This window comes from Monopterus albus, unplaced genomic scaffold (genome assembly GCF_001952655.1).
Source record: "Monopterus albus unplaced genomic scaffold, M_albus_1.0 scaffold333.1, whole genome shotgun sequence".
Lineage (NCBI taxonomy): Eukaryota > Metazoa > Chordata > Actinopteri > Synbranchiformes > Synbranchidae > Monopterus > Monopterus albus.
This window is the reverse complement of record NW_018128213.1, coordinates 84,159-110,890: the sequence shown is the minus strand read 5'-3', so window position 1 is coordinate 110,890 and position 26,732 is coordinate 84,159. Positions and strand designations below refer to the sequence as shown.

At 40.6% G+C, this 26,732-nt stretch overlaps 5 protein-coding genes across 9 annotated transcripts in view; 3 read left to right on the top strand and 2 right to left on the bottom strand.

The window, feature by feature from the left end:
- Positions 1 to 3,210, top strand: part of svep1 (sushi, von Willebrand factor type A, EGF and pentraxin domain containing 1) — an 82,808-nt gene extending 79,598 nt beyond the window's left edge. The window contains exons 48-49 of the mRNA XM_020624589.1: positions 985 to 1,078; positions 2,967 to 3,210. Of these exons, the coding sequence (XP_020480245.1) occupies positions 985 to 1,078; positions 2,967 to 2,997 (125 nt within the window). The 3' untranslated portion in view covers positions 2,998 to 3,210. The remainder of the gene's footprint in view (positions 1 to 984; positions 1,079 to 2,966) is intronic.
- A 173-nt stretch (positions 3,211 to 3,383) lies between these two features.
- On the bottom strand, positions 3,384 to 7,230 carry txnb (thioredoxin b). Its single transcript, XM_020624624.1, has 5 exons — positions 7,087 to 7,230; positions 5,556 to 5,660; positions 4,938 to 5,003; positions 3,677 to 3,742; positions 3,384 to 3,562 (listed from the first exon to the last, which is right to left on the bottom strand). The coding sequence occupies exons 1-5, from the start codon at positions 7,108 to 7,110 to the stop codon at positions 3,500 to 3,502; spliced, it is 324 nt and encodes a 107-aa protein (XP_020480280.1). The 5' UTR covers positions 7,111 to 7,230; the 3' UTR covers positions 3,384 to 3,499.
- Positions 7,231 to 8,869: 1,639 nt separating this feature from the next.
- LOC109974424 (prostaglandin reductase 1) lies at positions 8,870 to 13,136 on the bottom strand. Of its 2 annotated transcripts, none has more exons than XM_020624612.1 (9): positions 13,054 to 13,136; positions 12,533 to 12,657; positions 12,406 to 12,451; positions 12,225 to 12,284; positions 11,578 to 11,745; positions 10,785 to 11,058; positions 10,439 to 10,544; positions 9,533 to 9,651; positions 8,870 to 9,385 (listed from the first exon to the last, which is right to left on the bottom strand). In XM_020624612.1, exons 2-9 carry the CDS (start codon positions 12,636 to 12,638, stop codon positions 9,275 to 9,277), a joined length of 990 nt encoding a protein of 329 aa, XP_020480268.1. In that variant the 5' UTR covers positions 12,639 to 12,657; positions 13,054 to 13,136; the 3' UTR covers positions 8,870 to 9,274. The 2 variants fall into 2 exon arrangements, with proteins under 2 accessions (XP_020480268.1, XP_020480269.1); XM_020624613.1 differs by having other exon boundaries at positions 12,977 to 13,054.
- A 2,575-nt stretch (positions 13,137 to 15,711) lies between these two features.
- Positions 15,712 to 21,190, top strand: haus3 (HAUS augmin-like complex, subunit 3). Its single transcript, XM_020624588.1, has 6 exons — positions 15,712 to 15,770; positions 17,283 to 18,321; positions 18,459 to 18,668; positions 18,891 to 19,123; positions 19,540 to 19,774; positions 20,653 to 21,190. The coding sequence occupies exons 1-6, from the start codon at positions 15,712 to 15,714 to the stop codon at positions 20,878 to 20,880; spliced, it is 2,004 nt and encodes a 667-aa protein (XP_020480244.1). The 3' UTR covers positions 20,881 to 21,190.
- poln (polymerase (DNA directed) nu) overlaps positions 15,751 to 26,732 on the top strand; it is a 55,745-nt gene continuing 44,763 nt past the window's right edge. For 3 of the 4 annotated variants that reach the window (XR_002276962.1, XM_020624609.1, XM_020624611.1), the window contains exons 1-6: positions 15,751 to 15,890; positions 21,442 to 21,635; positions 22,298 to 22,385; positions 22,781 to 23,164; positions 23,420 to 24,396; positions 25,739 to 25,857. Coding sequence is in view for 3 of the 4 variants with exons in the window: in XM_020624609.1 (XP_020480265.1) it covers positions 21,503 to 21,635; positions 22,298 to 22,385; positions 22,781 to 23,164; positions 23,420 to 24,396; positions 25,739 to 25,857 (1,701 nt within the window). In the remaining variant the exon portion in view is untranslated. Of the gene's footprint in view, positions 15,891 to 16,651; positions 16,708 to 21,441; positions 21,636 to 22,297; positions 22,386 to 22,780; positions 23,165 to 23,419; positions 24,397 to 25,738; positions 25,858 to 26,732 lie in introns of all 4 variants that reach the window. The other variant, XM_020624610.1, reaches the window with a different exon arrangement.

The following is a 26,732-nucleotide window of genomic DNA, read 5'->3' as shown; positions in this document are numbered from 1 at the left end:
TTGTGTGGTGTAGAAGATAAGTATTTAAGAATGTAATTATGTAAGAATGTTAACACTGTAATAATTCTGTAGTATATTACTTGTGTGGTGTAGAGGATAATTATTTATGTAGAGATACTGCTTAGGATTTAAAAGTTGTAAGATGATGTCATGGGGTAGGACTAGATAAGTCTAACTTCTTCCTACTTCGTTCAAGCATGTACTAGGTATAAGTAAATTGATATTGGATTATTATTGTTGGATATGTGTGAAATTACATGCGTTGACATATCAACTGTTTTAAATGCTTGAATGAATAAATAAATCAAATCAATCAAAATCAAGTTCACATGTGAGTCAGCAATGTTGATAAACCTATATGTACATCAGCAAGGAGAACTTTGATATTTTTTGGGTGAAATAGCTTTTGCTCTCCCTGAGAAACCTGGACAGACTCTAATTATAAACCATTTCTATTATTCTAATAGCAAACCTGTTATTATACTGTACTTTTGTTTCATTTATCTTTTCTTGTGTTTTACTCTTCAATACCCACACACACACAAAAAAAACTTTACCTTCCAGTTTCCACTGCATCACAACATGTTTCATCAATGACATAATATAATGGATGGCGTCAAGGAGGAAGTGTGAGTGAGCACTGAACCATCTGTCTATCATGGCAGTGTGATACTAGAGCTCAAAGCAATCTGGAGATGAATCAGCATCTATTTAAAGAGTAGTTCCACCAAAGTAGCTTTTCTTTTCTGCAGCTGCATTTTTCTGTGGAGGAACTTCCAAATATACAGTAGTTTGTTGGTGAATGGTGTCAGATGGCTGATAAAAGTATTTTGATTTCCTCATTGCCCAGGTGATGCAGCAGTATCAAAGTTCCTCAATCCCATGACTACCTTTTGAACTGATCAGTACTACTGTCTAATGAGGAAATGCCTGTAGTTACAGTACTGATGACTGTGCTGTTGTGTGTGTGTGACTTGTCACCAGCTGTGTGTTCATCACCTTGTCTCAATGGAGGCAGATGCATCAGGCCGAACAGGTGTCACTGCACATCAGGGTGGAGCGGACACAACTGCTCCAGGTGATCACAGACAAACGCTCTCACACATAACAGCCAAAAAAGTGATTCAGAAATGCTGACTGGAAAAGAGTGCCGTAGGGATGACGTGTTTTTGTAGGCCATCCCTGGTTCCCTCGACAAAAAGCCAATGGGAGTTTTCCATAGGTTTTTGGATTGAAATAAGCTCTGTGACAAACCACTGTTTATTTTGTCCAGCAAGAAAATCTCCACAAATCAGCACTGCTTTTAAGATTTTTGAAGGTCGAGCACAATCACCAGAAGTGAAAAATGTGATGGCCTTGTGTTAACCAGACCTTATTTCAGGCATCTAACCAAAAACTGGAAGTGCTAACTCTGTTCAGGGTTGTAGGACTCACTACTACAGCACTCTGTTCCTCGTTTGCCTAATATGTAAATACTGTGTTTTTCCATTTTGGATAAAGGAAGCTAAATTGACTAGTAACAGCTGAACTGTAGATACCTGTTTTTGACTTGGAAGAACTGAATTACAGATGTTCACTACATATTCACTCTAAATGCTAAAATGTCATACTTGTTAAGGAGCTCTTATTTAGTTTTGACTAGTAAAATCTAAGTTATAAATGAGATGCAGTTTCTGCCAATAAGAATGTTATTGTGGATGTCTTTAATTCTGACTAGTGAGAATGCGACCTTCACTGGGAGGTATCTAAAATGTAATGACAGAGAGGGGTGGGGTTCATTACATGTTAAAACAGTTTGTCATAGGGAAACAGAAACTAAAGCCTGAACTAAACATAGCAGCTGTACAGGATGACACATGGTTTCATAAGTCATTAACCAGAAATCCAGTTAATCATTAACGGCAGCATGTTTGTGATATTTACTTGCTGTCTGAACAACACTGTGGAAAACTAGTCTAATCTTTCTTAATATGCAACACGGTTGTGTGAAGCTGCTCAGTCACAGATTTACTGTGGAAAAAAATGGCAGGGTCGACCTCAACCCCAGCACAGTTTGGCACCAGGCCATGAAGGGGCTGCTGCTGCGTACAATTAGGTCAGCGCTTTTATTCTAGAGTGATGAATCTATCATGCTCGTCTGCTTAGTCAGAAGTATTCCATGCATTAAAGGAAATTGCATTTAGCACTTTGCATTAACGTCGGCTTGGCAGTGTATTTTTACATTGCTGTGCCCGTGTGGTCGGGTGGTGTGCTTCTCTTATTCCTGTGTCCAAACACAGACGATATGAGGCTCTGCCACAATACTTCAATGCAGACATTTGGCAGGAAAAACCTTCAAAGTTAAAAGAGCTTTCTAGATCATGTGTTGAATGTTGACCATTCTTACAGGAGAGTAACACCAAGGGGGATACAACACAGTCTTAAATCCCGTTGCGTCAGTGTTGCACATTTTATGTTGTTGCTACAGTCTCATGTTGTGACATCAGCAAAAGTCCTGCCTCCACATGTACTAGCATCAAAACATGCTTAAAGTACTAAAATTTCAAGTACTCATTATGGAGAAGGGCACATTTAAAAATGTATAGCATATTATTGGGTTGATTACTGTGCACATCACATTGTTGCAGCTCCTTTCAACTACCTTATATACACAGTACTTTGTGAATTTTCCAGAGATCAATAAAATCTCATGATTATATAGTAATGCGTTACTCTAGTTCTGAAAACTTATAAATGTAGTGGAGTAAAAGGTACAATATTTGCCTCTAAAGTCAAATTATGAAGTAGCAGAAACAGAAAATGCTCAAGTACAGACACCTCAAACATTGTACTTAAGTGTGGTATCTGAGTAAATGTGATGAGTTACTTTTCATTGCTAAAATCAGGTTTACTTCCTGTTCTTGATTACACCCACCCACCAGGAGTGGTCACACCTAAATATGGTTTCTTCTTCCTTCTGTCTGCAGGAAAAGGAAATCAGGATACTATCACTTCTAGTTTGCTCTCAGCCATGTGAATCATCCTCTGAAGGGAGGTTCCTGTATAGTTAACTGACACGTTAAACCATTCATTCTCATCTCTCAAAAGGCAAAGCAAGAACCATTTTGTAAAATAAAGCTGTATTTTTTCATATAGAGACTCAACAGTATTAAACACATGCTGCTATATACTTGTACGATGTGTAAAAACTATTGTGATTGTCAAATGTATATGTGTAAACTATTCTCACCTTTTTATTAAAGCATAAAATACCACTACATTTTTTTGCTCTTCTGTTGAACACAGTGTAATTGAAACATTTCTGTATTTCACCATTTATTAAATGCACCTTGTTGAACATACAAATTAAAGTTCAGGAGTTAGTCAAGAACATTATAAAACAATGAAAAGTGGTCATTACTTTGGATTTTAATGTTAGGACAGTCAACACATACACCGAGTTGAGGCAGTAGCTACTGTGATTTCTAGACAACGGTGTGCATGGATTGGTTGGTGGGGCTTATCTGTATTTTGCCAGTGTCTCCTTCAGTTTGTCCACATTAGCACCAGAGAACTCCGCCACCTAAAAGACAACACACACCAAGGGTTAAAAACAGCATTAAATACAGGATTTGTCTTTACTCGGGGGGGTACTTTATAAGGAGATGGAGTGTTTCCATATTTGCTGTATATTTACCCTCTCTCCATTCTGGTAGAAGTGGAATGTGGGCATGCAGCTAATCTTGCAGAATGAACTCACATCCTGAAGAGATGACAGACATGTTGTAAGTACTGGGATTTGAGATTAGAAGGATGAATACTGAAGACTCAACCCAGAAAAATCTACAGTCTAGACTTAAATATGCAACAGCTTACAGACAACAGGTTTTGCCATCTTTTACATGGTCGAGTATGTTTACGTACATACAACTGGGCTTGTTTCAGGAAAAGTCGACCTGATGAGCACAGCAGCTGAGCCTCTCCCTCACTTTCTCGGGCGTTTTCCTTGGGGCCAACCCAAGTTATTTTAGTCCTCACTGGTTTCTTTATTGTATGACATGTACCACCATGTACTGTAAATATCACTGTCTGTTTTTCTTAATCTGCAGCCTGATCCCACAGCCATATTTACTTGTTTGAACAGATTACCCAGAAACCTTTACCGTGCAAAGCCTGGGACTTGGCTAATTCGCTACCAACTTCTTGTACAGCTCAGGCAGCCACGATTAATGTCCCAGTCTATCCATAACTATGGGCAGCCTGGTTGAAATTGCTTTGTTTACCTGAATAATATGAATTAGAACCATCCATTTAATACAAGCAGCATGGTTTCTTGACCGGTGGTGGCGCCAAAAAGATTATGATTAAAAAATTTTCTTAAAGAAAATGCCAAACAGTGAATACTTCCAGTATCTCCAGTGTGATCATCTCCTGCTTCTTCGTTCCATTTACTATTCTAAGTTGGTATTAGAAGCTGGACTGTCGGGTCACACAAAACAAGCAATTTGTCACCATGTGTGCTAGTTCATTAGAGGGAAATCAGGTGTCAGGTGGCAGACTGTGACCACGTGGTTACAACAAGGCTCCATTAAAGCAAGTCATTCTGACAAAAGCTGTAATCCCTCTTTAACAGTGCTGCCAATGTTTAATCTTCCCTGGTTATTTGCATACAGTAACATTTGTTTTATTTCACTACGCTGGAACACAGATAGGAAACCTGGTCACACGAGCTAGATGTGGCTCCATGTGGCCTGGTAAAATGGGTTTCATGAACAGCCCACATTTTCTGAGCATTAATATCATGGAAACTATGACAAGTGCCAGAGAAAGGACAGTTCCAGCTGAAATAGAAAATGAAATTACAAAACATGACAATTTCTAGTCTCATCTTCTCCACTGCTGTAACTGGGACTCGTGTTTACAAGTTCCCCTGGTGACGGCTACAGACACACACGTACCTCAGCCTCGTCCACGTCCACCTTCAGGAAAACCACATTCTTGTTCTCATCCTTTTCCGACAGTTCCTGCACGAGAGTGGATCGGTAAGTGTTAGGACGTAGGTGACGATTCTTTCCATGTTATTGTAGTACAACTACTGATGCATTTAAGTTAAATGCAAAAGGAGAAAATGTGAATGCCAATTAATCCTTATTAAAAGTTATGTACAGTCATCACATTTTCCAGTGAGGCAGACATTTCCTATGGTCTGACCACCTGTTGCCTGAGCAACACTCTTCCTCTCCAAAGAGCTGCTCCTCATGCAACCTGTATCCCTCAGGAAAGGGCTCCTTACACAACTGACAAGCACCTAGTCCACAAAGGCTGCAACTACTCTGTCAAAAAAAAATAAAAGACCTAAAAACACTTTGTAGCCTCAAACCGATTCCTCTCTCTGAGCCCATCTTCAAACTCCAGACATAATCAAGCATTTTCCCTCAAATTAATTTGGAGAAAAGGGGGGGCTGGAAGACTTATTGAATATGAGCTTAGTTACTGGTTTTGTACCAGTGTCACCCCCAACCAATTTAAAAAAATAATAATTTTGACAAGGTTTAGCGCCATGATTATCCACTTACTACAAACACGGGGGCAATCAGTTTGCAGGGGCCGCACCATGTGGCTGAGAAGTCCACCACCACCAGCTTGGTGCCAGAGTCCTTCAGGATGGCCTGGAACTCCGTCTACAAAAAACAGAAAACACCATCTGTTAGGTCATTGTGATCAAGCTGTGACAGGATTAACCAACCTGAGATTACAAGTGTTAAGCAACACTTCTGATATGCAGTTGGTTTCGTTTGCTGCCCTTATTGATTTGGTCACTGGCTTCCTTCATCACAACTAAAAGCTTTCACTTTCACTGTGTGTTAACACATACAACCAGACCATATCATTCAATGCGTCAAATCATTGTTGTCCTTCTGTGTCTCTTTTTAAACAATATACTGCGTTTACCCAAGTAAACAATCAGTTTACGTCTCCCACAACTGGTCCAGAGTGTGTGAGCAGAAACACGTGCCACAGCTGACATCCTCCAAGTATTTTACAGATAACCATGCGTGTTAGAAGCCTGATATAATGAAAGGCTACTCCCTATTAAAAGTAGTAATGTTACATTACTCTCCCCACCCACCCATTCTGAAACACGGCCTCCTCTCCGGTAGCACTGACGGTAACTCCGAGCTGTTACAACCGCTAAACACCAGCCCTATTCTGTTCCCGCTGCCATTATCAAACAGTGTGGTTTGTTATGTAGCTTTGTACCGTTTCCACTATCACAGTCATTTCCCATGCGGCCCGACGTTAAGTTGTGAGCCCGCCCACCTAGAAGACAGCAAAGTCCACGGGCACACACATGGTGAGGCTGAGGTTGGCTGTAGATTTGCCAATGAAACGACATTGTCCACCCGATGCTCGGTTTTTTCCCCATCCGCTCACTGTGTGACAGGGTGTAGTTTTCTCCGTCTTTCTGACGGACTAACCAACTAGACTTGACAAATATGGGCCTGGTTTGAACGTACACTTTGTGAATCCTTTGCACTCAATATGAAAACAGAAGGGCGCGCTTTCACTCCACATCACTACTACTGCTACTACTCACAAAATACCTGTAGCTACTACTTGTACTAGATTAACCAACCTATGAATCGTAAGCTAACGTTAACCAAATTCAGCGTCGCCCATCAACCCACTGCTTAATCAACCAGTCTACTATATTAACCGAACTCGAAGCCTGCAGCTTTACTCTTTAAATGATTTTAGCAACATTTATGGCTAATATCCATCTTCTAACAAGCCAGAGAAGCGTGGAAAATAACTCCTCTGCAGAAGACGGGTTACGAGAGTTGGAGGGGGCGCGCGGCGGTCAGGCCGGTGTTGTGTCGAGATGCGTTTCTCCTAACCTGAACCCTACCCCTGTCCTTCTCCGATCCGTGTTTCTAGAAACACGGTCTTAACCAGGGGAAACACATCGTAACGGGGGTAACAGACTTCCACACAAGACCAGTTGGAATCACCGCAGCATCGACCTTAAAACATCTACTAATGTAGTACAATTGAGGCTCGCAGCGATTTTAACAGCTCGTAAATGATAAACAGGACACAACTTACCAAACTGGTCACTTCACGAACCATGATAACTGCTGAACGTTAGCGCCAAGGACAGAACTCAAAACAGTTAAGTTTGGGAATGCCCTTTTCCCGAAAGACACGCCGCGTTTTTATCACAGCCTCGTCAAGGTATGCGCCCGGCAGCGTAACAGCGGAAGTCTGCACCGTGCTTTTAAAAATAAAAGCATTTGTGTCGGCACACTGCTGCATTTTCATTGCTTACAGATTTTACCATTATTATTAGCCTATTATTTAGCTCAAGTGCATCAATTTTACTGTATTTATAATGAAATGTGTTGTAGTGTTTTACTTTACTACATGTATGACAGTTACTTTTCAGATTAAGATTTAATAGAAAATGTTTATACAGTCAGTGGTGGAAGTACCCATATTGTTTTTTTAAACTTAGCTTAAGTAAAAGTAGCAATACCACAGCGTAAAATAGCGTACTCCGTTATAGCAGCCGCATGACAATTAGCATCAACATATATTAATTGTATCGAAAGTAAAACTAGTCAATATGCAGAATTCCACAGTTCACATAAAAAAACTTAAATAATATGTGTCTCTTTCAGAAGCCTTGCTTCTATGTAGGAGGGTTGGGGGTGCTTTTACATGCCTTTGCCCAGGGGCTCATGTAGATATATTCCGTCCGCGTTTAAAGAACATTTTGCTGATAATCTGTGCTTTTTCTTACATTGGACTTTTGGTGGGATTTTTGCTTTAATTGTGTATTTTAAATCTATTTTATTAGTAGCCTTGTCTTAGGGAAATAGGTGATGATGAATACTTCAGTTTTAACAAGCATAACAAAGCTTTCGCCGATAAAGACGTTTAATTTGAAGGTCGTCATCGACGTAATACGTTTCATTTTCACAACTTTACAATAAAAATCGTTTGAGAATGTTGGGTGTTGCCACTCTTTAATTCATCAGCCCAACTATTTTGTCTCCCAGTAGATTTATCAATCCTTCCATGTTTGGGAATTGGTTGAATAAACAGTCCGTATAAAGATAGGCTAAAACTGACCTTAATAACGTTAACCTTAATAAAGGGAATAGACGAGCCCTTTGGAAGATAACGTATTCTTATGAATAATCACATTATCTTGTGATAATGTTAATGTAGTTTATATCTTATTGGCCTATCTATCGCCTACATATTATTTAGGGACGTCAGGGAAACAGGTTTAACATATCAAGTCACTATGACTTGACATTTTATGTTTACCGTAAAGAAGTGGGTAAGCGCAGCTCAATTCCAGTGTAAATTCCATAAAGCAGCGCCCACGGCCTCTTGTGACGTAGGTTACGGGACGTTACTTGTCGTCATCGCGTCATCGCCATCATCTTACATCTCAATTAAATACTCAGTTACGGTTTGACAGTATTTCTAATTTACTTTTCTCAGTTTTATTCGAGGCTACTTTATACTTCCACTCCACCAGTTAACAGTTACTTTGCAGATTAAAACTCTTATGAAATTTAAATTAGCACCTAAAAATAGGATTTATTCCTGGATGAAAAAAAAGCTCCATGCAGCAGAAGAAAACCAACAGTGTTTGCTTCATTATCTAGACTCCACTCATTTTAGGACTGAAAGAAACACATCTTCAATACTGTAGGTTTTCTTTACTCAAGCCTTAAATGCATGACCTGTATTTATTACAAAACCAGATTTGTATGGTATAAATACCCAGTGTATGAAGCCCAAAGCACAAGTAGGACATGATGCCAACACAGAAAAGAAAAGAAAAACACAAGATCCTGCTGATTTTGCTTTTAATTATGTTAGAGTAAATAATGCATGAAGGTACGAGCAGCAGACCCACGCAGTCCTTCAATGTACAGTACTTGCTTGCATACAGACCAATAGTCAGGTATCATCCTAGGGTTTTGATTTCATTGCTTCTTACTTGACGATTTTCTCCAGCAGTCTGGTCTCTTCCAAATGATCTACACTCAAATCAAATTACGCTCTGCATGCCTGAATTAGAAAACAGTTGCTTTAATGCTGCTTTCATCTATAATTTGTTATTACTGTGATTACAGAAATGTTCAAATAGGCAAAGTTAGCCAAAAGTGTTCAGATTAATTGTACACTATGTGTCTCAGTCCTTCATATAGGTTTTCCGTAGTGATGTGTCGTTATTGGTAACACTGATTCTTCTCTACTCCTGTGATCCACATCAAACTGCGACAATAGCCTTGCCGATGTTTTCTCCCCGCAGCAGCCCCATGAAAGCAGCTGGCATGTTTTCAAAACCTTTTGTCACATGCTCCCGACTCTGCAGTTTGCCCTGCAGATGCAGAGTGACTTAATAAATCACAAAAAAATCCTCTAAAGCAAAAACATGTGCAACCCTCCTTATTGTGGTTCCATTTTTTATACACAGAAATCTAGAATTAGATCCAGCATCCTAAAGAAACTGTTTTACATGACTAACCTCTTTCAACCATCCCATCAGTCTCTTGAGAGATTCAGGATGCTTGTGCTCCCACCTAGTCTGCATAAAGCCCTCCATCTTAAGCTGCTTGACAATCATGGTGAGGTGAGGGTATGGGCCTGGCAGAGAAACATGGTTAAAGAAATGTATAGACAAGCACACCAGTTCTGCCAAGGGTCTGTTTTATACAGCTCCACCAGCATTTCAGCAAGTGTCGCCCTCTAGTGAACAAAGGTGTGAAATTATATGTATTATATATATTAAATTATATGTGAAATTGTGAAGAGATGAATCCTTTGTTTACATGTGGGTGTAAGTGCATTTCACAAGCAGGCATTAAGTTAAAGGAAGTAAAACTAGCAGATCTATTGATAAAGAGAATGTGAAGCCGTCATCACACTGTTACATTTTGGGTAAATGCACTATTTTGGGAGCATCATGCCCATTATCAATCATCCTATACAGCTACATACAGTAGCGGATACGTCTACTTTGTCTAAACATCCGCATTAGTGTTCAGTTTTAGCACAGAGGGGACAGAAATTGATTCATCTACAGTGGTTGTGTCTTGTGCCGAGGGCTGCTAGCTAGCGTTAGCTCCCAAACAGAGCTGAGATGAGGGTGCAGTCATTTTTCAGTCTGTTGCTCTTGTCAGCGGGATCTCTAGGTCTGCTATGAGTTAGCTACAGTCAGCTAAGGTTAGCATTCTGAATTATGACAGTCAGTAAAATAAGATCTAAATGATTTAAGCAACTTTTTAACCAAACAAAACAAGAACATATGCAGGTAAATACAGTGCCTCCCTCTCAAAATGGCACCCCCATTCTAGCATTCAACACAGCGTGTTGAATGCTAGAATGGGGGTGCCACATTCTCTATATTAATTGGATATAATGTAGTACACACCTGTCTGTGGGGTGGTATCATTATACCCAGAGATACTTCCACACACAGCTATTCTCCCAAAGTTCTTCATTTGTTGCAAGGCAACATCTGAAAAAGAGCCTCCCACCTGCAATCAAACAGCGATAATAAAGGTTTTAAATACTGAGCCTACAGTATTAAAGTAAACTGGAAGGCTTGTTTATAACCACATTTGTCAAACAATGGTTAGAGCACAAACTATGCAAGACAAACGCTAAGCCAAAAATATGCTGAAAAACTGAAAAGGACCATAGAAGAGAATGTAAGCACTTAAGAATAAGTGCTTGAAGATGTTGTTTAGGCTTGGAATTACCACGCTGTTGCTTACATTTTCAAAGAAGCAGTCATATCCATCTGGAGATGCCTTCTTAAGTGCCTCCTCCAAGGAGCCAACAGTCTTGTAGTTGAAGGCCTCATCAAATCCCAGCTTTTTAAGGAATGCCACCTTAGCATCAGACCCTGCTGAGCCCACCACCTTGCAGCCTTTGAGCTTGGCAATCTGGCCCACCACAGATCCCACTGCCCCTGCTGCTGCATTTACCAGCAAGGTCTCACCCTTTTGGAGTCCCAAGACCTCCTCAATCCCATACAGAGCCGTCAGTCTGGAGAGAGAGAGAACAAGTGAAATCCCAAAACTAAAAAGCACAAGGTTTTCCATCTAGTTCCACAGAGGAGCCTCTTTGACGTGTGTAATGTAAACTCTTTGGAATTGCTCCCACTCCTAGGTTGTCCAGCTCACCAGCAAGACATCTGGAGCCTTAGGAGTTTATTTTCTGAAAAGAAGACGACACTCAGCTGGTCTCCTATGCTGAAAAACAACTAGTTCACTGATATAAATTTACCACTTATCTACTTTTGACTGCTGAGTATTGTTTCTTACCCCGCTGCCTTAAAGCACTTGTGCTTGACTTCCTGTATTTTCCTCAAGGGGTTATGATCACAGTTTCGTGTCTTTGGTATTAATGAACCCAACTTTTTTAGTGCATTTGTCATTTGTGTGTATTTATGATTCAGCAGAGACAACATCATGTCCATTGAGCTACTGGAAAAGCAAGTCACAGTACAACTGTTTGGTTGCCAGGTGTAACTCCTGTGCATACAGTAGCTGACATCTGTCTTACCCTGGCATGCCGATGGTACCCAGAGCCAGTGACAATGAGACGCCTTGAGGCCAGTCAGCCATGATGGGTGTGAGGCCTGTCCCATCGCAGACTGTGTGCGTTCTCCAGCCACTGCGAGCGACAACATGGCTACCCACAGGAAATGCTGGATTTTTACTTTGGATCACTCTACAGCAAAACACAAGAACAGAAGAAGAAAAAATGCCAACTGTCAATGCCACCTTCTGCCACTGGACTACTTATGGCTAAATCCATATGTACATCATCTGAATATACACAGTTTAAGTGTGCTGTGGTATCCTGGACAACTGTCAGACCTTGTGGCAGATGGGGTTTTGCACACAGTGAAAATACATAACATGCCTGAAACAAATTAATTTGAGGATCTTTGGAAAGTTTGCTCACTGAGTAATTTATTCAGCATGTTTATCAACAAAAACATTCCCGGTGGAACAAATCCCGCATCTGAACACTCAGCCAAGAACATTCCTATTGTCCATTTTCACTCAAGTCATTGCGAATCAAAGGCTGCAGTAATTAATAGCAGGTGCAGGCAGTGTTCTGTGTCAGTAAACACTGGGCATACACAGCACACAGTGACAGATAAAAGACATTTCTGTGTGTGCATGTGCATTTGCCTTTCTTACCGGGCCACTTGAGTTCCAATCATCATATTTCCTTCATTCATGCTGAACCTACTGAACACCCTGAAGAGACAAACAGTGCATTAAAGTACATTTTAAGTAACTTTTTGTTTGTGATGTTAAAGAGTGTCCTCATTAATAAGTGTGAATGTTTTCCATATGGATAACCCTCTTCTCTGCTCACCTCATGTACGGGTCCACACTGAGAAACACTGCCTCCAAAAGCACCTCTGAAACAAAAAGAAACATCAGTAGCCTGACCACCTCTTCAGGACGAAGTGCAGTGAATTACCTGACAAAAACCATCTTACCCCCATCTTTGGGTTCGGGAAGCTCCTCTACCTTGAGCTCAAAGTTGCTGTCCTTTGGGAAGCCGTCAAAGTGCTTGGTCAAGATCCATGTTTTAGCTTGAACCATGATTCTTATTCTGAGTCAGCTGTGAAACAGAAAGCAGATGTTTATTAATAAACAGACAGAAACAGACTGTAGTATTCTTACTGATGTAGTCTGTACCACCATAATATCTATACTGCATGTGCATTGTTAGGGTAAATCCCAAATCTGTAAAAGAGGAATGCATTCATCTTATACATGCATGGCTGCGCACACAAACACAGGCTATTAAAAACTGAACGAAGCGAGTTCATTCATTTTTTAGATTATGCAACTCGGTCGTAACAATTCACTGACAGTATCTTGGGATTATTTCTTTCAGCAAAACAAAAAATGAGAACGTTGTTAAAAAGACAGATTACCTATCATTACTATAACACTGGTTGCTGGGTCGAATGGAGCAACATCAACTTAAACCTTAAAAGGAACTATAACTTACCCTACGACTTGTCGGTCTACACAAAGAAGAACTTTAGAACTCAGTGAGAAAGGGCGGGGCGGAGTATATAAAGCATGGGAGGAGAGAGGGCGGGGCAAAAGCTTCAGTCGTTAAATCTTATTCGCTGAAATGTTAGCACAGCCTCTGACATATGGTGTATGTCTATGTCTATACGAACGTCAGACTTCAGAATCAGCTTTATTGGCCATGTGTGTCGGACACACGAGAAATTTGACTCTGGTACATCGGCTCTCAATATGCATGTACATATCCCATTGCAAGGGGCAAGTAAACAGTAAACCAGCATAAGGCTGTGTAATATAACAAATTAAGCAGCATTAACCAGCAACAAACAGTGCAAACAATGCAAAATAAGCAGTATAAACAGACAGTAAACAATGCAGACAGACAAAAGAATGCTCACTGAAATTAGATAAATAGGAGTAAAAATAGAGTACTTAAAAATAGAGACCTGTACAAGTCTGTATAATCTGTACAATGTATATATACAGGTATTGCACTGAGGGTTATTGTCCAGTCATACTGTCGTGGGTCAAGTGTTCATCAGAGTGACAGCCTGGGGGAAGAAACTGTCCCTGTGCCTGGTTGTCTTAGTGCACAGTGACCTGTAACGCTGTCCAAAGGGGAGGAGTTTGAACAGAGTAATGGAGGGCAGGCTCACACCAATGACCTTTTCTGCAGTCCTGACTGTCCACTGAAGTCTGTACTTGTCCTGTTTGGTTGCTGAGCCAAACCAGACAGTGATGGAGGTGCAGAGAACAGACTCAATGATTCCTCTGTAGAACTGTATCAGCAGCTCCTGGGGCAGGTCGAACTTCCTGAGCTGGCGCAGGAAGCACATCTTCTGCTGTGCCTTCTTGATGATGGTCCTGATGTTGGACGTCCACTTCAGGTCCTGGGAGATAGTGGAGCCCAGGAACTTGTAGGACTTTACTGCTGATACAGTGCTGCCAAGTATGGTAAGTGGGGGCAAGGTGTTCCTGAAGTCCACTGTCATCTCCACTGTTTTGAGCGTGCTCAGCTCCAGGTTGTTGCGACTACACCACAGGACCAGCTGCTCAACCTCCCATCTGTAAGCTGAGTCGTCACCGTCTCGGATGAGACCAATGACCGTTGTATCATCAGCAAACTTTAGGAGCTTGACAGAGGGGTCCTTTGAGATGCAGTCGTTGGTGTAGAGTGAAAACAGCAGAAGGGAGAGAGCACACATCCCTGGGGGGTGCCTGTGCTTATTGTCCGGCTACTGGACATTGTTTTCCCCAGCCTCACCTGCTGCTTCCTGTCTGTCAGAAAGCTAATAATCCACTGACAGGTGGGGGCAGGCACAGTGAGCTGGGTCAGTTTGGAGTGGAGGATGCCCAGGATGATGGTGTTGAACGCTGAGCTGAAGTCCACAAAGAGGGCCCATGCATAGGTCCCTGGGGAGTCGAGGCGTTGCAGGATGTAATGCAATGCCATGTTCACTGCATCATCCACTGACCTGTTTGCCCGGTAGACGAACTACAGGGGGTCCAGCAGGGGGTCTATGGTGTCCTTCATTACGGTGTCCTGCTTCCTGTGCCTTCATGAAAGACTTAAGAAAATGTAGAAAATTATAGCAAAATAATCTCTTCAACTAAGAACTAAAAGGCTATGAAAACTTTAAATTTGATTTAATTTTTATTTATTTGTTTAATACATACAACTCTTTTTTTGTGGCTGTATGTACAGATTTCCCTCTGGCATGTTATTTGTTCATTTGCGCTGTATAATGGTTTCTCTTTTGCTAATGACTGTAAATTATTATTGTTCAATAAAGTTAGTTTAAAAAATTAGGCCTCCTAAGTGTATATACGATAGAACTGTATGCTATTGTTTTGGCTCTTGAATGGTTAGAGCAAGCCAAGCCCAGACAAGCTCTTACATGTAGTGACTCAGTTTCTGCTCTGTCCAGCCTTAAGTCATGGAATTCTAGACAATGACAAGATACTGTATGTTAATGAAAATAACGATGGTACACTTCACAGCTGACATCAGTTTCATCGGGGTTCCATCTCATGTCGGTATAGTGGGGAGTTAAAGAGTTGCTAGATTATCCAAGCAAGTCCATAAAAAAGGAAATATAGAAGTCAGTATAAACCTTTTAAAGGCACACGGAGAGGTCATTATATGGAGGGCAGTGAAAAGAGAATGGCAACAATATTGGGACAAAGAGAGGAAGGGAAGGCATTTACATTCAATTCAACCTAACGTAAGGGCAACGAGAAGGCACAAGCAGGAGAGAGGAGGTTATTATAACCAGAACCAGGTTACAAATAGGACACAGTAATTTAAATACTACTATCTATAGAACAAGTAAGCATGCAGATGGACTTTGTGACATCTGTTAAGAATTAAAAACAGTTGAGCAGGTGATGTTGGCTTCCTGAAAGTGTGAAACAGAACAAGAAGATATGTTAAATGAGCTCAGAATACATGGGGTGTCTGGAATGAAATAACAAAACATACTGGCATTTAGGGGTCAAAAGAGAAGGATTGTGTTGAACTTCACTAAAAGAGCTGAAGTGATTAACAGAATTTAAAGGGATGGAAATGTAGGACATGAATGACACCAGAAGATGACAGTAATGCAATGCCTTGGATACCAATTGCTAATAAATGCCGAGGAAGAAGAAGAAGAAGAAGAAGAAGAAGAAGAAGAAGGAGAACGAGTACGAGTACGAGAACGTATGCGTATGACGTCATTACGTTGTTTACGTACCGTCAATTCGGATTATTGGGCGCGAGCTAAGCGGTTAGGACGGAATTCTAAATAAACAGAATTTGTGAGTAGAAGAGTAAGTATTGGAGTTCCCATTTGTTTCCAATTTTGACTTTTTGTTGGCAAGAGAACACACGAAAACTATTACTGTCGACACAAGACAATAAATGGTTTTTATAAAGTTAACGGTACTTTCTAGCTATTAAGTGGCTGTTTATAGCAACTGTTTACTCGGTTAGCTATCTTGACACGGTCTTTTACGGTCTTAACGGATCTGTTTGCATGCTAAAGACAGGAAGGGACATGTCTACAGTGTTACAATATCTTTAGTGGACGAAATAAGTGAACATTCCCCCAATTGCAGTTCCATTTTCAGCCTGAGTATCATAAGTTGCATTGTAGCTAAACCGTCAGTCAGCATTAATTTGCAAGGACACAGAAACGTAGTAAAATTTCGTTTAGTTAGTTAGCCAGCCAGCCTTATCGACGATTCTGACGATTCTAATATCATGGTTACCCACTATTAATGACTTCAAGAGACTATATTACTGCTATTACTGTTTTTGTCCTAATCAGGTAACCTATGTCCCTATTAATTATTTTGTTTTAGATTGGACTCCTTTGTTGTCTGACAGTAGCTTTATTATATTTCCATGCTTTCCTCTACATTATACAACTTCATTGTGCACAATTTACCCGAATGCCGACGTTAAAATTAGTAAAGCAATTCAGACATACAGTATGTGACAGTTTAATAACTCTTGTTTAAGAAAGTCTATCCCACATAAAAGCTTTTCTGAAATGGTTTTCTATAATGTTTTGTATACTCTCCTGTAGTGTTTTGTGCATGTCTAAGGAAAGAAGAGGGTCTCTGGAGCAGTGGTGGGAGGAAGGTTTGGATAGGCTTTAGTTAAGTGTAAATGCCAATAAAAAGTAATGCAGTCTAATCCAACACCCCTGCAGTAAACCTTAATAAAGATTTAAATAAATCATTTTCAGATTTTGTTGAAACTGTTTTGGAGTATTGTTGATTCGGATTTATAATTAATTTAATTTTGTAGGCTGTTATTGTGATGCTTTTGAATTATATTGTGTGAGAGATGTTTTGGATATTTAGGCTACCCTCAAATCTCCTCTCGATACAATGTAGTCTGTGGTATAATGCAATACAAATCAGAAACATTACAAACTCTAGTTGCCAGAATTACTATTATGCTGAATCAGCACTTCTCTAAGAATTTGAGCTGGTTATGTACACACTCTGTGATGTAATTTAAACTGTATTCTGCTATTTACTTTGTGTCATGGTTCACGTAGAATGTTTTTTTTTTTTCATACAAAGGAAGGTGCAGATGTGGATTAAGGTTCAGATAGCTAATAATTGCTTTGCTCTGTTTTCTCTCACCCTGTTGGCATTTGCTTTCACCTAATTTTCCATAATCTACATTGTGCTGCTATGACTAACTAGCACAGAATCAAAGTGGACAGGTGGTCAGTTTGTGGAGGCCCTGGGTCGCCTAGGTTATCCTGGTGCGTCATCACTGAAGGCCTCAGAGTTTGACTGGCTGTTTGACTGTGCCCCGGAGAACCTTCACTTCTTGCGCTTTGTCTGTCGGACCCTAAACCGAAGCAATGTTCTCACCATCGAGGAGGCATGGGCTTTTCAGGAGCTACAGAAATCTGGCAGGCCAGTTCTAGATGAGGCGGCTTTGGGCGAGGTTCTTAAAACCATTGGACCTTCAGATGGAAGCAGTGAAAATGTCTTAGGGCCCTCTTCTTCATCTGCAACATCCCTATTTGCAGCAGAAGGAGATGTGATCATAGAAGACTTGGAGATGGAGCTCCAAGCACTGCGTAAAGAGAAAGAGCTAAAGCAGCGACGCTACAGCAGGTTGCAGGTTGCTGCCACCTCGCATGCAGATGTTGACCTACAACTCACTGCAGAGCTGGAGAGTGCTGCATGTAAGCTAAAGGAGGCCAGTGTTGCTATTGGAGCTGAGAATGCTAACACCAACAGTCAGTTACAAAACCTAACAGATGAGGTGAGAAAGCTTGCTTCATATCTCCCTGCTCAGCCAGAAGCCAGTCAAAAAGGAAAAGAATCTGTTGCCCCATCAAATTCTTCTACCTCTAGAAGGCCCACTGTCCTCCTCTCTCAGCTATCGTTGGATCCCTACCTACATCAAGAGGAGCTCAACACCAAAACATTATCTGCCTTCACTCAGAAGCAGTTTTTCCAGGGTATCTCTGACATTGTTGAGACTTCTTGCTCTGAGCGCTTCCAGGTCCTTGATCTCAGTTCTTGTGAAGATGGAAGAGAGGAAGAGAATGAGCATGAGGGAAGAGACAGGGAGGGGCGTAGGGTGGTGGACCGTAAGAGGATAGAGATGGCCAGACTTCAGTGGTCTTATATTGTGACCCAACACCAGCTGATGCAGGCCATGGCAGAGGAGAAGAGTGTCAAGGCTGGACTGTATTGGCTCTCTGAGAAGTTCTCACATTATAAGGTAAAACAGACAAAGTACAGTACAGTATGGTATGTTTGTATGTTGTAAACGGTATTGTTCTCATGGTGTGTTCAGTAATTTATATTGTGGCTTCCCCTCTCAAGTGATCTTGCATATCTATCTCTTGACTCTACCAGAGCATTTCCACTTCTTCCTCACTGCATGTGCGTAATACTGTATCCAGAAAGGAGCTGCAGGCGGTGGAGGCTGAGCTGGAAGCTCTGCTTCTTGGACCATTGCCTGCTGCCCTTAGGGAGTCAGCCAGGCTGCTCAATGTGCCAGTAGTGAAGGGGGATCTGGCTCTACAACTGGCCAGGCAGGACTACTACATCTCCCGCCAAAACCAGGTTAGGTTGTGACGTCCTCGAATTCAAGACAGATCTTCATAATAAGTAGATAAATCTACTATTCTAATCTAGATTTAATCACAGATTAAAGTCATGGTTCTGATTCCTGCATGCATTATCTGCCATATGAATGGAAGACATGAAGCTGTTTCTGTCATTGTAAGACAATGTGGAAATAAGAATGAACAGCCCAAGTAAAACAAACTAAATCTTTCCACCTAGGTTCGTGACTACCTACTCCGCCAAAAGGCATCTTTTGACCTGGTCCTCCTAGCTCAGGAGACAGAGTTAAGGAGATGGAAGATGTGTTTGAAGCACCTGGTAGAAGCAAACAGCAGAATGGTAAAAGAGGGTGAAGCATCCTCCTCCAGGATTGAGTCCTTGGCACATCCTGACCTGGCTATCAACCCTAGGCCAAACCCTATAATCAGCTGCAGGGATGCTTCCTTCAGCAGGTAAAAGGACTTGAACTCTATGCACTACAGAACTGTTGTAGAGCTGAAACTGTTCAGAGCTTTTTCTAAAATAAGTTGTCTTAAAAGTCTGCATTCTAGATGCATGTGTATTAAATATTTTGAAAGAATCACCATGAAATTCTAATCATTTTTCCTTCGCATCTTTATGGATAAAAACAAAATGAAGGTAAAAAGACAAAGCTCACAATGTAAGTGGATTAACTGGGTGATTTACTCATTCACTGGACCCTAGTGGCTACTAGGTGTCATTAGAATGTGTGCTGATTTAAATTAGGATTATTTTCTTACCTCCTCTGCATTAGTGTGATGCAGTGTAGACTGCTTTGTCCTTCATTAAATGCAGTATGTCTCAACTTTGAATTGTAATGCAGCATTGAATCCTTCTCTTTCCTCAGAGTGCTCCAGATTCTTGAACATGATTCAGACCATGGTCGATCACAGCCTTTTCGGACATATGAAGCATTGGACCAGGCTGCTTGTGACCTAGCAGGCAACCTCCAGGTCACCCGAGATGCTCTAGGTGGTGCTTGCCGAGGGCAGTACTACGCAGCTGCTCGCCTTAATGGCGACTGTGAGGCGCTCCACAGGGAGATGTACACAGAGCTACAGCAGCTGGTCTTAGGGCCGCAGGTACGTCCAACGGCCATCACTGACCAGGTGCAGCTCTGCCCAAATGCACAGGTGGGTTGGTTTCATCTTATTTTACACACTCGTCTTGGTCAGCCATACAGAGTGCATTTCAGAAGCCGTCCTTAATGTGAGTTATTGCTGATTGTTAAATTACTTATCACTACTGGGGAGGCAAGTTGGTAGCATTTTTTTTAACACTTATTACAATTCCAAGTACTTAATAAATAGACACAGGTGTTGGGTGTAAAATCAATGTGTGATAACTTCCCCTCAGACCAAACTGCTTTATTATATTACACCAGATTCAGTATCAGGAACAGTGATGTGTGTATTTGTCTGCTGACCCTGTCTGCTTAATCATATCTTCTTACTCTGTGTTTACAGTCTTGAGTGAATGGCTTTCATGTTTCTTGAAAATCATTCATGAAAATCTTTTTCATTTCTGTTCCCACAGTTACTCGGTTACACATAAAAACTACCTCTGGCTATATCAGCAATACTATATCTGTATCATACTATATCAGCAATGAAAATCTGAAACCACCAAAGGTTCTTTCTGTGAATTAGCTAATGAAATGAGATTTTGATGCAAGAAACTTAAGTGAGAAATTAACACTGCATAAACATTTTTACCTTGAAACCATAATGCTCTCACTTTGTTTACTTTAAATGATACTATCGCTCTGTTATTTGGTAAGTATATTAATTGAATACATTCATTAATTAACTTGACAAATTATCTTTTTTGCATAGCTAGTTATGTTTGATATTTTTTTAGATTAAAACTTGGCCATTACGTTCAAGTAGTGTGTAGTTTTGTATGTCTGCTTGCTTAGCCTTTTGCTAATTCTGTTTGTTTTTTCCTTATGTTTCCATAGGAGCTGACAGCGAAGCTTGTGGAAGCAGAGTCTCAGCTGCAAAGCTTGCAGCATGTAATGCAAGAAATCATGGGGGAGGTTAAAGCCAAGCGCTCTCAGCTGGAGCGCAATTCCCTCCTCAGACAGGAGAGGGGGTTATACGTCTATTTTCACTTGGATGCCAAACTGCTGCAGAAAATAGTGGAAAGTCAGGAGAGCAAAATGGCTGCAAAGAGAGGGTGCCAATAGTCCCCAGTGGAAGAGATAACCCTATTATCTCTGGTGATGTCCAGTCTGAACCTACTCAGAATCTGGACCTTCACTTGGTTTGTGAGGAGGATGGAGATCAGTCACTCAGTCTTAATTGCCTCAACTTTGGGACAGCACTCAGCCTGAGAAAATGCTGTGCTCTGGTGTTCCTGTGATATTGGGATTCATTTGAGTGTTTTTTTTTCTTACAGTTTTACATAATCTTATCAGAAAACATTTGGAATTTATTGTTGTGTTCTGTCATGTGATGTTCTACCCCCCCTTTATCTTTAGTAATCTGATAAATAAAGAAGAATGTTACCTTTATGGAGGTTTGATTCTTATTTCTTTTTTTATTTAATATTTATTTCAGGCATAAACTTTTTTGAGTTGTTTCTGGAGGGTTAGCAGCAAACTTGGTGAAGTCTGTGCAAAAGACCCTGGTTAATAGATTTAAAAAACAAAAACAAATTTTTGATGTGTTTTTCTGATTCCATTTTAAACAAAGTCTTTGTGTAGCTGATCTACCTGTCCCCTTTGTCCTGTTTATGCCATTGACAGTTGACGAGTCAGAGATCCTCAGGTATAGAAACAGACTAGCAGGCATTCTGACAGGGAGGAGATGGAGCAGTCTAGAAGCAGGTTGTACTCAGGACCTCTGTCCCAGGCAGCCCAGAAGATCCTGGTTGTTCTGCGGTCCCAGAGTTTACACGCCGCCAGACGTGGCCACCAATACCTGAGTAATCATAGGCAAAGTGAGTCAGTACAGATAAATCTAGAAATTCTTTTTAATGATGAAACAGGCCTATTCTCTGACTTCATGTAAACCTACAAGTGAGCCAGTATCAGCTGTGTTCATAACATTTCTGTTTCAAGACTGCAGCACAAACTATAAACACAAAGAGGCATCTTATGTCATCACTTTTCTGTTTGGGTTTTGCTTTCTTTTTGCTCACAATTCCCTGCCAATAGTTATTGTAGCTTACCTGTTATAAAATATGTGGGAAATAATATTGTTGCTAAACATTTGTGATGATTATGAAATACTGATATTGAGAGTGCAGGACACAGTCATTTTTAGCTTTTTGTAGGCGTTGATTATTCATGTAACAACCTGTGGTGGAACACTAACATACATGTACAGTGCTGCTACTACAGAACCTGCATTTCTTTTAAATTCTAAGGCTGGGTTCTATGTACAAAGGTGCTTCTTCAAGAATAACATTAATCCTGTCTATTAGATAATTTTTCATTTCCACATTTTGTGTTGTCTGTAAAACCTTTTTTTAAGAAGGTGAGCAAATTTTAAATGAGTGATTTTCTTACTCTACTCAGAGGTATCATAAAAAGTATATATTTGGTTTCTCTGTCTGCACCCAGAGAGTTTATAGTTTTTCCATTTGTTGTGTATGTGTAGTGGAGAGATATTATGACAGCCAATGGGAGCCCTGGGCTCTGAGCAGCAGGAGTATGAGTCAGGAGGAAGGAGACAGAAACATAGTCCGGTAAGTAGGATTAACTAGATAATAAATATGAAAACATGCACTTCTGTTCAGTTGGGGTATCCATTTTTAAAACATCTACATAATTTTATATTACTCATGTTTTTCTGATCTGCAAACTGATGCAAAGGCATCTGCCTGCACAATGACACAGCAAATACTAGAAGCTTAATATATTGCTATAGCACAGTGATGGGACATTGCAGAATTTTTTTTTGTCATAATATTTGTAGTAGTGTTTGGATTGTTCTAAAGCATACAGTTAATGTATTTAACTCTTAATGTATATAAATGTGACACGTCCATATATCCATGCAATAACCTTAATCTTAAATGTACATCATGCAAGTGAAAACAGAAAATGTAACAAAAGATCCTTTCCCACTGTTCTGGTTTAGACCATGGTCCAGACCTCAGGTGTCCTCTTCCACCCATCTTCATGACCCCTCCAACTACAGACAGAGCTCTCAGACCTTGGCCTACTACCAGTACTCAGAGACAACAGACAGCTCCCTCTTATCTCAGGCCTCCAATTCTTCTTCCTGCCGGGATTCCTCACTCCAAAGGCTTCCGTTTCAGACTGAAGCCTGTTATCAATGCTCACAGACTTATTCCCACAGAAACTACTCAGAACCTGCTGCTTACCAGTCCAGACAGGCTCTGTCATTCACTCAGCAAGACATTTCTGAAGTGGCAGCATCTTTCTTCCCTAGAGACAGATATACTTCATCCCTCTCAGTACAGAAGAGACATTCTGAACACCAGGCTACACTGTGGGGGACGTAAGTATCAAAGGAAATTTGCATAGTATTAAATGATAAAGTATTTGATGTTTTGTGAGCTAAATGCCCTGTATTAAGAGAACAGCATTTGTATTACTATTGCTTTGACATTTGCAATTGAAGAAACGCATGTACTGTATAACTTAACGGAGGAAAGAAGTCTGATGTTTATTGTGTATTGATGCGCCTCTGTTGCTGGTTCTGAGAAAAGCAGAGATTTAAAAATTTCTGTGCTCATATTTTTCTTTCTCATAGCCCCACTGAAGACATTAGGTCATCTAGTGCAGTAGAAGATGGAGATGTACTGTATCAGCAATCAAAGTCTGATACCACCAAAATTGGAAAGATACATTTATCTCCCAGAGGCTTTGTAACGAGACAGGACATAGGCTGTGATGCGTATTTATCCAAGCCAATGAGAAATCTAGATGGGGAGGAAGAGTTGGAGCTAATGGTGAATTCAGAAAGCATGACTGAAGCAGGTGCAGGCCAAATGTCAGATATCAAACAAGAAATGGAGGATGAAGTAAACACAGGTACTTTGGAAGAGAGAGATGTAATCCTACCAACTAAGACAAGGTTAACCAGTGAAATGGAAGGGGTTCTGCTCTTGGAAACTAATTTAGAGAATAACTTGTACTTGGTATCTACAAGTAACATGGACAAAAGCACTGACTGTAATACTTGGGGTGAAAAGCTCAGTGAGAAAGAAGTAGATGAGTACAACATCAGTGCATATGAACATCCATCTGGCAGTGAGATTAAAGTGTCAGTGGACTGTGATGCTGGTAGTCCAGCAAAAGTCTCTCCATCAGTAATAACGGAAGATCACAAAGTTAGCCCCTGCCAAGCTGAAACCCCTCAAGTCTTGGGTTGGCCTGCGACTGAAACAGAGAAGGACCTCACAGAAACACCACGGGTACATTGTGGTCCCAACAAATTAGTTCTGGGTGACACTACTGCTGATGACCCAGAGAGAACCACAGAGGAAAAAGCAGATGTGATGGAGGTTGGGTTGAAAGTGGAAAAATTTAACAGGACAAAGACATGCACTGATAGCGACACTGAAGAGGAGACAGACCAGCCTCAGTGTTCTGATGTCCAGCTAAAGGGGAGACTGTATATAGAAGTTAAAGAGTTAGCTGGAGGAGATACAGAGCCAGGAGGGAGTGAGAAAGACAATGAATCAGTGATGACACATGTGGACAGTGAAACTGAGAGTACATTGACAGGTAAGTGCATGATGGGCCTCATTTGTAAAAATAATGTGCTATGTCATCTTGGTTTCTTTTAGGTGATCACCTCAATATTGTACATGTAGTGCTCGTGTCTCTTTTGCCTGAATTTCAAACCAAGCAACAGACATGCCTTTATTTTATGAGCAAAATTAATTTTAGCTTTTAAAATAAAATACTTTTTAAAATTGGCATTCTGCTGCGAAGAATCAGTTATTATAACTCAGCTTTTACTTATTTTTTAATGTACATTTTACTTCACTGTGACTGAACTGTCAACAAATATGCAGCTTGCAGCACTTGACCACTAGAGTGTACTAGAATATTTTTCTATGTGATTTTAACCATCTGCAGGAGTAAATAAACTCCAATAGCATAAATGTTTTAGTGAACAAGTCACATTAAGAATTAATTAAGCCACTGGGTTTATTTAAATAACTCCAGCAAGTATCAATGCTGCATATTTAAAGGCAAGGGAAACACTAAGAATTACTACATGCAAATCCTGTGATCAATATCAGGGTCTGTATCATTTCAGATCCTGAGTATGGAACCAGAAAACACTAATACAACATAAGCATAACTTTATTGCCAAGTATTACAAGAACACAAGGAATTTGACTCCAGCTCAATGGCCCCCAATGTGCACAACATAAAAACAAAATAAATACACAATATATACAAGCTAAAAAAATTGCAAGTTAGAAGAGCAACATAGACTAGCATGAGATATAAAAATCTACAAAGCCGTACTTAGTGATAAATTGAAATCTGGTACTACATTTGTAGTTGAAGTACAATTAAACTGTTCAGAAGTGTTTTTGTTCAGCCCAGGACATAAATGTATTAAAATTGTTTGGTCAGTTTTTCGTGCCGGGTGTTAGTTTAGACAAACCAGTACTAGGGGGTGCTAAAGCATTTCAAGTTGTGCCAAACTCATTCCAGTGGCTTGCAGTCATTTTTATTTTATCAGCGATGACAGAACAGTGCTGAAGAGACTCAGCACTGACAAGGGATGTTGTCCCTGCTCACAATACAGCCACAGGAAGGGAGCTTGATTCTAAGCTGCTGACAGTAAACTCACACACATACACAGCCACAAATAAATACTCAAGAAGACACACAAACATGTTGCAAGTTGTGTTGTAGCAAAACATCAGCATGATCTTGGCCAGGATTTATAGTGTTGGCTGACCTTGTTCTGTCAAACTCTTCTAAGGTCACACACACACACACACACACTGTGTAAGCCCACATACATGGCTTACAGAACGAAATAAGTTCACTGATTGAGAATAGCATTGATCAGATAGAAATGCTTCTATTTATTACCTTTTAGACCACTCATGGAACGACAGTTGTCCCATGCCAGCAGTGCCCCAGCACTGCAGAGCAAGAGGCTCAGTGATCAAAGCGCCCTGTCTAAGTGGGAACTGGCAGCACGGTGACAATGTACAAGTGAGTCTCTATCCGGCAAGCTTGCAAGATTACAATACTGTATCATAGTACACTTTGCTTAGACACTCTAATTGAGGAAAAGTTGTCCCTCGCTCACTGAGATTAGTTTCCATGTCTTTTTATACAGAAATTCTGATGCTTTTATTTCATTTGGGGATTTGGGTTTTTCCTCTATAATAATATTAATAATGATAATGATAATAATAAGGTCTAGACCTTACTTTTTAAAGTGTCCTGAGATTACTTTTCTTGTGATTTGGTGCTATACAAATAAACATGAAATGAATTTACCTCCCACTTTACCTTCATAATCTCTGTAGCAGAGGTAACAGTGCATAAAGCAGCAACACACAAAAAGTCGAGAAATTTGAATAGCTGCTTTCATAGGGATTATAGGCTTTTATTTCCCTGATGCACATAGAAATCAATCTGTCTTGGGTGAAATAGGGTGTCATCAACAGTACTGCAGCACACTGACAAGTGATAGCTCCCCACTGAATTGTAAAGTAATAAAAAGTCCTGACAAAGTGGACCATAATGCAAATTGGCAGAAAGGAAAGTGTGCAGCAAAAAGGAAGAACTATAAAGAGGAGGTGGAGAGATGGGAGAATGGTGTGGGAGAGCAATAGAGAAAGACAACTGAAGGTGAGAAAATGAGAGACTATAAAAGATGGAGGTGAAGAAGAGAGGTAGAAAGGTGCAGGACATTGTTGTATTGCTACAGCCTGCAGCAAACACACCAGTCCATTCTCTCTCTTTCTCCTCATTCACTCTCTCACACTTGCCTCCAAACAGTACTGGGCTGCGGGCCATGGCCTGCCTCAGTTTTCTATCTATATCCTTTAGCACAGCACCCTGGGGGGGGGGGGGTGCCT